General features: G+C 29.3%; 1 protein-coding gene across 1 annotated transcript in view; it reads left to right on the top strand.

Moving 5' to 3' along the window:
- LOC106688745 (protein O-linked-mannose beta-1,2-N-acetylglucosaminyltransferase 1) overlaps positions 1–9,954 on the top strand; it is a gene marked incomplete at its 5' end in the record, with an annotated part of 16,951 nt that extends 6,997 nt beyond the window's left edge. Inside the window, 9 exon segments of the mRNA XM_014433339.1 lie at positions 725–852; positions 1,148–1,218; positions 5,141–5,401; positions 5,490–5,691; positions 7,459–7,649; positions 7,807–7,933; positions 8,223–8,303; positions 9,338–9,447; positions 9,820–9,954. Coding sequence (XP_014288825.1) covers positions 725–852; positions 1,148–1,218; positions 5,141–5,401; positions 5,490–5,691; positions 7,459–7,649; positions 7,807–7,933; positions 8,223–8,303; positions 9,338–9,447; positions 9,820–9,895 — 1,247 coding nt within the window.
- Between the last annotated feature and the right edge of the window lie 772 nt (positions 9,955–10,726).

Below are 10,726 nucleotides of genomic sequence, written 5' to 3'. Positions count from 1 at the left end.
TCTGCTTCAATACATTCAAGATGAATTGGGTTAAGGATATCAGGATGTGGAATAAAGATTTTAGAGAGGTGTTGTCCGAATGTTTGTGATTTTTCTGCGTCAGTTCTGGGATTCGGTGAGAAGTGGGTGGTTAAAATCTTTGAAATTCAGCAGTTTTTTAGTGGTCCTCCATAATGATTTGTCAGTAGTTGTAAGATTAAAAAAATTCTTAAAATCAAAATTCACTTGTATATGATAATTTTTTATTTTTATAATTTAATGTTATTATAAAAAACATATAATTAAAAGGTTACTAAGTTGTTTAAATATTGAACTGCAATATAATGTATATCAGCAGAAAATGTAAGATTGCTAGGTGACCGTTCTGATGCTTTTTGTCCATTGGTAAAACATTTACCACCACGCTAATAGAAGGTTAAAAAAAAATGGCCCTATTATCAATTGATGGCAATTTGGATTACTGTTATTTTGTGACACCTTTAGATGATCGAGTCAATTAAATATTGTATATATCACTATTTCCCAACTTTTTTTTCATCGTGTCTCCCTTGTTGGGCTAAAATTTGCAGCACCCTTGTTAGGTAAAAAAAATTTGCGGCACCCTTGTTAAAGTAAAACAGAATGTTGATTTAATTATCATTAGGATGGTTGATTAAGTAAGTAAAGAAGAAACAGTCATTGTAAGGAACGCAACAACCATGTAGTAATAACATGATTATCTTAGGAAGTAACTGTCAGTGGCCTGATACTGAAGAAACCCAAAGGAGATTACAGTTTTGTAATAGGATTGAGGGCTATGGAAGTGTTTGCAGCTGTGATGAGCCTGCCTCACTAACTTTTTCTCCAGAGCCTGTAAGTATTTGTTGCTTTCAGATTTCATAACTTAGCTATCACACATATGTATGTATACCTTTCTGTGTGTATGTATTTTATAATAGTGTTTTATTTTTAAAAAAGTTGTTGGTTTATTAATATTAGGATTATTTTAATCATCCAACCTCAATGGTTGTCATACTCATGACACAAAATTTTAGTTTTTGACTAAGGTTATTATGGATGAATTAGACTATAATACTTACACTTTTGTTCATATTTACAATTAAAAAGATTGATTGTACCCTTTTGACCTCTGTAACCATTTTTGAAGGTGGAAAACAATAAAGTGTATGAAGTTCCTGTAATTGTTATTGCCAGCAACCGACCGCATTATTTATACAGGTAAGAGATTTACTTTTTTTTTTAGTTGAATAATGTCTAAATTTTTTCATCATTCCTTTATCTACTTATATTATGTGACCGATGGAATCTTTTAATAACTGTACATTCCTTTATTTATAGCCTGAAAGGTCAATTATATATCCAATCATTCTCTACTAAGAGAATCCCATTTGCTTTGTAAACCTCTGTAGATTTATTAATTTAGGTGGAAATAATCTTACATTAATTTATTTTTAAAAACTTAAGATCATCACTATGGTCACTAAGTGTGAAAACTGAAATTATGCCTGAGGATTTTATCCCCATTAATATGAGGGATACCTGCTATAACCAGAATTGGAGGATCAAAATTTTTTTATAAAAATCAATCCTTCCTGAAATAAATTGACATTTGCATAGTAATTCATGTAAATTTTCATCTTGCTGCTACTTAAAGCAGGGAGTCAATTAATATTTTAACTCCACTGATCTCGTATTTATCTTGTATTAATCCACCAATAACCTTAATACCACCAATAACCAACATTCATAAGGAATATTACAGACCTTATGTATATTAAATAGTTTTGAATAATTAGAACCTTCTCAAAACTACTTTTAAAGTAATCTTGACTGTACATTAGTAGCACTTGATCAATATTTTTATTTTTAATTTTACTTTAATCTTTCAACATGGTGGTGTGGTAGCCATGTTCTTGGAAACCTTGTTTCTATTAATAGCATTTTAAATGAAAAGAACAATGAGAATATTTTACACCATAACTTGCATGCTAATGCCAAAAAGATAGGAATCAGGGATCAGTTTCAATTCCTGTTGGAAAATTAAAATCAAGGAATCATCGATATTTGAGCAAGACAACTCAAAGCCGTTCTCAGACATAAAAATTATTGAAAATTTATGGTACATCCTTGATCAAAATGTGAGAAAACCTTTAATAACATTTAGTTAGAGAATGGGAAAAAAGTAATTTAGATTTAACCAAAAATCTTGTCTAATCCATGCCTTGATTTCTACTGGAAATTATTTATGCCTATAGACTTTTTTATAAAGTATAAATTTACATTTAGTTCAACATTGTACAATCACAGTGTGAAAATACTTTTGTCTAAGAAATTACATTGTTTTTCAATTGTATTCATTTAGACGAGGAGAAGATGGTTGGGAGTGAGGTAAAAATAAAATGCAAATAAGTTACATCATCTTATTTGTGTTTTATTTTGACCACACCCCCAACCACCTTCTCCTCGTATATGTCATCCATGGTCAACTATCTCTCATAATTATGTATTCATTTAGGTCAAGAGACTTTATTTATACTTTTATATCCATATTTTTTTTTCTTCTCTTTTTAATATACGGTATGAACTTCTAATTTCCCCTCTTATCAAATAGTTTTAGAAAAATTAGCTATGCAAATACTTTTTCCCACCACTATATTTAAATATACTGATAGCAACTTTTAAAAAAAACACTATTCCTGTTAAGAATAATTACTGTGTCATTTATTACTCATAAAATAAGTGATTGATCTAAAACATAAATTAACATTAATTAGTCTGAAAGACTGTTTTATATATTTAGTGATAAAGAACTAATTTTCTTGTGTGGTTTGTCGATTCTGCTTGTTCAGGTTCTAGATTCATGTTAAAACAAAGAGTTGTCAGTAAAGAATGATCCTTGGCTTCAAATTCAGACAAACCTCAACAAAAATTCAAATCATGAAAAGGATTTTCCATTGACTCTAGTTTTATACTGCACGAAATTGCATGTTTTGGTGTTACGACACAAAATTGCACATTTTGAGGTTTTTCTGCACTAAATAACATTTTTGTTCATTATTTGAGTTTGAACTTTAACTATGTAACCATAGTCCTGCAAACAAGTTTAGGTAAGTTCCAACAAATATTTTTAATTTTAGTTAAATTTATTAAATATGTTTTTGATAAAAACAACTGATTTACAATTTCAATAGCACATTCTATGAGAAAAATAATTTTATACTAAATACATAATACTTAAAATTTTCATTCACACGCTTGTCTGTTCTTAATCTACTTAATAATGTCACAAAACTAACAATGAATACAGTTAAATGATGCATGATACAAACTCAATTATTCCTATCTCGGCCACTATTTCTGGTTCAGGCAGGTAAATGTTGTCTGTGATGCTGTGAAGGTGAAGACAAAGCGAAATCTGTCACAGCAGGGCTGTAAGAAAATTGTGAGTAGAGACCAGATTTCTACATTAGAGCATATTTTATTCTGTTGTGTAATATATTTTAAAAATATCATCTATCTGATCCACAATCTATGAAATAATACATTGTAATTTAATTTCGCTCAAAATTGCACGTTTTTCTCTTTTTGGGCTAAATTGCATGATCTTGATTTATTTGCATGAAATTTCATATTTTGCATTTTTTTTAGCCTAAATTAGATCATTTTGATTTTAGTAGCATAATTTTGAGTTCTTGATTCAAAATCCCCTTATCCCAAATATATTGTTATAAATGCCAAAGTTTATCTTATAATTTAGTTCTATTTTAAATTTATTGTTTAGAATAGAAAAATATGAAATAGTAAGGTAAAGCATTGATTCACAAATGAAGAGTTGAATTTAACTTTAAAAAAAAAAAAAGTGGTGAATATTATTAGAATAATATTAATCAGTGGCCTTTTGAGACTATGAGAAAAATTCTCATGATTTATTGTTATCAAAAACATTGCTACTGTTTTTTATTTGGATTCTCACTCCTCCACTATTTTGTGGCCCTTCACTATTCCATTTGACTTTGTAGTGGTTAGTGGCAATTTATTATTTCAGTTTTCAGTTTTACTTAATGTTACTTAAATGTTCAATGTTACTTAAATTAAAGTTATGAATATTTAGTGAGTTTACGGCATTTTAGGTTTTTACTGCACGATTTTGTGTTTTTTTTTTAATATCTTTATTGAAATTTACAACTGTATATTATATAATACATTCAGTAAATTTGATCTTAGTTAAAATGGAGTGTTAAAGGCGTGTAGAGCAACTACCCATTGGTAGCACTCTAATGACATTTTACATTAGCAGGTCTCGTGGCCATCTTCTTTTCAGGCGCCTAGGAGGATTGTCAGGAATGGAAGAGGATGCAAGGTTAGAAACTAGAGGGTTTGAATGGTTAGGGAGTTTGTAATGGAAGGAGTGCTATCTGGTTTGGGCTAGATTGGTTACATAGAGAACATTAAGGTCTTTATGTATGATTTTATTTGTGACAAAGTAAGGAGCATTGGGGATTTTACGAAGGATTTTGGATTGTAAGGAATGGATACAAGAGGAATTCGAAGGTTGTGTTTTTACTGCAGATTTTTGACTTCACGAGAATCCGATATCTGGTCATCACTGTGTTACAATTATTGTCACTAGTGATTATATATGGAATAAACTACTAATATGGTATAACTTTGCATCCTTAAATTTCCTAATCTGAAGGACTGAGTCAGAGCACATTGGAAGCTCTTCATACTAGATGAGAATTTCTTTTGAATCAGTTACTTTGCACATTTTGCTTGTGCCAAAATCATATATATTTTTTATTAAAAATTGTTTTCGTCATAATCAGTTATAAGTTTTATAAAATCAACCTGTATTGAAAATTATGAGTTATTTAATTAGTAATTTTTTCAAACTATGTAAAATTATTTGTTTCTTTGTAACTGATATGATCAAAATCAATTTCAAATTTAGTACAAATAAATTGTTACCTGACTTTTAATATTTTTTTTTTCACATTTGATGGGTAGCAAAGTCTAATTTAAGTAAGAATAAATAGATCTTTGTTTTTATTAAGTTGTTTTAATAAATTATGAACATTAAATAAAAATATATCATAATGAATATTAACTTACTAATTTCTGTCTCCTATTCTTTTCATAGATCTTTGAGATCACTTCTGTCTGCCAGAGGTGCCAATAAAGATATGATAACAGTTTTTATTGATGGTTATTTTGAAGAGCCCCTAGAAGTTACAAAGCTCCTTGGTCTTCGTGGTATACAGCACACTCCAATTGGCTACAAAAACTCCCGTATTTCACAGCATTATAAAGCTTCTTTCTCTGCTGTATTTAATATGTTCTCTAATGCACATTATGCCATTGTTGTTGAGGAAGATTTAGATGTTTCTGAAGATTTTTTTAGGTACCTATTTTGGGTTTAAAAGTTTATTATAACAACAGTCTGCTTTTGGGTTTGAAATTTCATTATAAAAAATAATTATTTCTATCAGTTTTTTTAGTCAAACAATAGAATTACTTGAAAAAGACCCTAGTATTTATTGTATATCAGCTTGGAATGACCTTGGATATGAAGAAACTAGCAGTGATGTTTATGAACTCATGCGTGTAGAAACTATGCCTGGTTTAGGTTGGGTACTGAGCCGAAAGCTATATAAGAATGAATTAGAACCAAAATGGCCTACTCCTGAAAAAGTAAGAGAACTCTTAATTTGTTTTATAATCAATTACTTGTCAAAAGAGTTAAGATTACAGATTTATTATAAATAATCAATCATAGATTAAAAAAGGACTACTGTTTAGATTTAGTTAGTATATTTGTGTGATTTTATTTTATGTATTTAATTTTGTCAAGTTTATGATCTTGGTTTCCCATGTTTTGATCTTTCTTTTTTATTTTGTTATGTACATCTGATGATATAATCTTTTATTTTTATTTTTATATGAGATTTTCATATTTACTCCTATTTTGTTTTTATTTAGTAAGAAGGCCTATAATGTGGGTCAAAACATTTCCTTGCTGTTGAGCAAGATCTTTTAAAGATTATTACATCAGTTAATGATAAATTTTACAAGGGTGAAATTATAGTAGGTATCATTATTGAAATTGAGATGGTACAATCATTGCTTAAATTCTTTACATTTATTCTAGTGTTATATTAAAAATCTGGTGCATTGTGTGCATCACATAACTTTCACTTACTACCCTACATTATGGACCAGAATCTTTCAGATGGTTCAGCTGAACAAATGCTTGTAGGAATGAAGGTGGAGGTATCCCCATGGGTTTCCTAAAAGGCCACTACAGAAAGCGATTGCCTCAGGGTTCGACTCAACCATCTAGAGAGCCGAGCATGAGTCATCATTGGAGGAAACCAGGATTCTAGTAGACCTTAATAGGCCTTGGAGATCAAAAATTGTATTTTAAACAGATGCACTGTTCTTCAGTTCTTATAAGTCTAAGTCCAAATGGAAAACAGGACCATGATGCCACTGAGTTGAAACATCTCACAAGTTATGTTGCACTATATCACTGAGCAGTGTGGAATAACTGGGAATGAATTAGCTGATAAACTGATGGCTCCAAATCACCACCATACCTCGACAGGAGGAAGCTAAAACCATTAATAAAGCAAACGGTTCTGGAGAGGTGAAATAATCAACTTCAAGCCCAAAAATATATACTACTCACTTTCAAGGGGAACAGGTTTTGATTTTCTGGCTTAGAACTGGACATAACCGGCTCAACTCCTACCTCTCCTCTGTGTGAATGTGAAAGAGTTGAGCAGGCTATGAACTAATTCTCCTAATATGTGTACTCATTAAGGAACAAAGGAGACAAAGATGACCAAAACCGACTAACTTGGTAACTAAGCTGTTAGGCGACCTAAATGATGAAGAATATTTTATTCTATCATTCCCAGACAGGCTATTTAAATGGGAAGAACAAAAAAGAAGAGAAAAAAGGTTGGTTTGTGTTGAAGTTATTACTATTTTTGAGTATTAAAAAAAAAACATAATAATAATAATAGTAATCTAAAGACCAAGGAAGGTGAGAGTTATGATTAAAAAAATTTTATTTTTCTGTTGTTATAGAAATTTTATATTTTTCCAGTTAGAAATAACAAATATATATTTTGTTTCTGGCTAGAATACAACATTTTCATAAAAGGTAAAGACACCATAATGAAACGAATAAATAAGTTTTGTTTATTTGTGTATCTTTGCTGACTGTACCCTGATCATCTTATCAGATTAAAAAGTATATTTTACAGTTTACAATAACCTTTTTTTTTTTTTGGAATTGGACTGTGAAAGAACCCCAACACTGATGTATTAATACAATTCATATGATACGTGATATCATAATCACTTTATTTATATCTTATGTTGTTTTTGAATTAGGATAAAATGTTTTTGGTGTTTAAAGTATTAAAGTAAGTAAAACATTGAACATTTCAGATGTGGGATTGGGACATGTGGATGAGAATGTCAGAAATTCGAAAAGATAGAGAATGTATTGTTCCAGAAATATCTAGAACATTTCATTTTGGTTCATTTGGAATAAATATGAACTCGTATTTTCAAGACAAGTACTTTAAAAGTCATTCATTTAACACACAACCTAGAGTAATCTTCCATAATGTTGAAAGGTATTTTATTTATGTTAATATCACTGTAGTGTATTACTTAATTTATTTCATGTTCCATTCTTTGATCATTTTTTTATTATAGCCATTTAATGTACCTAAATTTACATTCACATAGGCAACCAAAGCTATTAATTTTTCTCTTGTCTTATCTTTTTAGAGTTATGAAAGATAATTATGAGGAGTTAATTCATAATATGATTAAAAATGCAACTGTTTTGAATGAATCTCAATCTCCATGTAATGAAAATTTTCTTTCTAATTACAGTGAAGAACGGAACTCAAAGGTAATTTCTGATGAAATAGCTCATTCATATTATTGTCACATTATGAATGTGATTTATTAATCCTCAACAGTTTTGTGATAATATTTTTATATTTTCAAAAATTTACTTTCATGAATATAACTGAATAGAATGCAGTATGCTTTAATACTATTTATAAAAAAACATATTTAACTTCTATTTACTTAATTTTTGGATATATTTTAATCTCTCCAATCACAATAAAATGTAGACATCTCAAAAATATTAAATCATGTTATAAATTCCAAACTAATTTTTTTCTGATTTGTAGGTTGTTGTAAACATGATATTCATTTTATTTATTAAAATGGCTGATTCAAAAGATTTCGATACATGGCTTCAAACTGCTAAGGTAGGTTATTTTGCTTTATAACATATAGTTTTTATATTTTAAATTAGGTAAACAATCTAACGTTATACTTTGGCTGGTACCGCCCACCCTGGGTTACTGAAGGTTGGTATTTTTGCTGGTAGTTAGCTAAAATGTTTTAACGGAAATGAATGGGCACAACTGCAGCAGTCTTAGTGGTACAATCATTGCTGCTTCTAAATACTGTTAAGTAGAATAATAATTCTTTGTATTTGAATAACTTTGGTGTAAAAAAGTTGAAATTTGTAATCACAACCTCTAAGAACATAAATGAGCCAATTTTCAGAAGTTCTTGTAAACTTGCCAAGAAAAAGTTCCATATGCCTGGACTAGATGGCAACTCTGTTTTGGAAATAAAAGGAGTTAGAGGTGATGGTTAACTTTATACCTGCCGGGAACACAATATATGCTGCTGACAAGTACTGTTAAATGCTGGAAAAACTCAGACAGTTCGGAACTGCAGAAGAGGAATTTCGAACAAGGATTTGAGCATTCTACGCAGCAAAACTCACCCACACTTCATCTGTCAACTGCAAGTGTTTTAATGAGACATATTCACACTTTACCTTAAGTTTGGACTTGTCATCTAATGAATACCACCTGCTCCATAAGTTGAAAGAACATTTGGTCATAAGGTGACTTATACCCCATATGGTGGTAGTGCCAGGTATGGAAAAAAAGAAAGAAAATACCTACTGAGAACAGTGATTTAGTTGGTTTCATAATCTCATTCATTATCCTTTTTCTTGGTGAGGTGAGGTGTAAAAATGTAAGTAAAAAAAATCCTTTTAGATGAGGTGAAGATCTTGAGATTGATGAAGACCGACATGTTATTGAATTTTAATGTGAATTGGATTATCCTACCAGAAATTTATAAATAAAATGGTCATTATATTATAAATTAACTATTCATTTTGGCTCTCATATTAATACTATACCATTTACTGTAAAAGTTTATTATGCAGTGTTTCAGATTAAACATTTTCTTGTTAATAACTGTATTGTGTATTTTTCAGTGCTTGAAAATTTGGGACTTAGATGCAAGGGGCTACCATAAAGCAATGTGGCGTCTACGAATTAAGAATAATGAATTATTGGTCATTGGCTATCCCTTCTCACCTTACTCGTAAGATTTTTTATCTTTTACAATTTTTTTTTCAAAGTTAGTTGATGGAAAACTGTTCAACTTTTTCAGGGTAGAGACAATCTACAATTGTTCTCTATAATATTGGTTGTAAAGACTAGTTGCATATTTTATTTTCATATTAATTAATTTTGATCTCTATTAAAATTCTTTCTCATGCTACACAATATATAATAAGATTTTTCTTTTAATTTATTTTAATAAGATTTGTTTTTATTTAACCTGTGCATTAGTAGAATAGATTGATTAATTTTATCTTTTCATAGCTAAAACAAGAAATTGAGTTTAATGTATTAATTAATTTAAATGAAATGTTTGAATTATTTTATTAATAATTTATTATATTTTTTTTAGGATTTACAAGCCAGAAAATATAAAGCCTCTAAATTTGCATTTGCAGAATAGCCGAGAAGTAACTGAAAATACATGACATATCACAGAAACTATATGTTAATTTTTTTAATAAATAATTCATTTGTTATATTTTTATCAGTGGTTTTGATTTCCTCTTGCAGTCTTATTTATTCTTAATTGTTTATTCAAAATGATGATAATTGTTTCAGAATATATCAAAGCAGGCAGGAGTGTTAGGTATCATACAATAGTTAGGTGAATTACAATATTCAAATTTCAGATACAGTTTAGTTTTGCTGCCACGAAATTAATGGAGATTGTTTCCCATACTTTTTTTTTTTTCAGTAAAATAGAAATTTTTTAAAGCTTATCAAATTTAACATTTGAACTAATTCTGTTTCTTTTCGATAAAAATAAACAATTTTGTCTTCTAATTCTTAAACATAAGTATAAAATATGTTGGTCGTTTTAATCTTCAGTTTTAATACTTAAGACTTTGAACTTAAATATTTTCTCTCTTATTCAAAAGTAAACATCATTTAATTCTTTGGTGTTTGAACTTTAAACAAGTAATCTCCGTACACATCCAAGACCTTCCCCAATTCCAACGTATGGAGGAGTGAGATTTAAATACACCATATCATAAGGAGTTTGAAGAATAATAATACATTTGAAATTTATACATTAAAAAGTTAAAAAAATAAATTCAGGTGAGGGGGTAGCCAAAAGTTATACAATATGGATTAGTACGTTCATAAATTTTGATATGGGAAATTAGAATCGATTAAAGAAATGAGTTGACTCGTTCAAACAGATTGCTGAGGGATGCCCATAATCATTTGCAAAATGGGGCATGAGAGCCAGACTTTTAGTTGAATAGTAATTTTATTTCTTACTTGGTTGTAGT

The sequence above is a fragment of the Halyomorpha halys genome, unplaced genomic scaffold, assembly GCF_000696795.3.
Source record: "Halyomorpha halys isolate HHAL.00 unplaced genomic scaffold, Hhal_1.1 Scaffold1190.1, whole genome shotgun sequence".
NCBI classification, from domain to species: Eukaryota; Metazoa; Arthropoda; class Insecta; order Hemiptera; family Pentatomidae; genus Halyomorpha; species Halyomorpha halys.
This window is presented reverse-complemented; position numbering and strand designations above follow the sequence as displayed.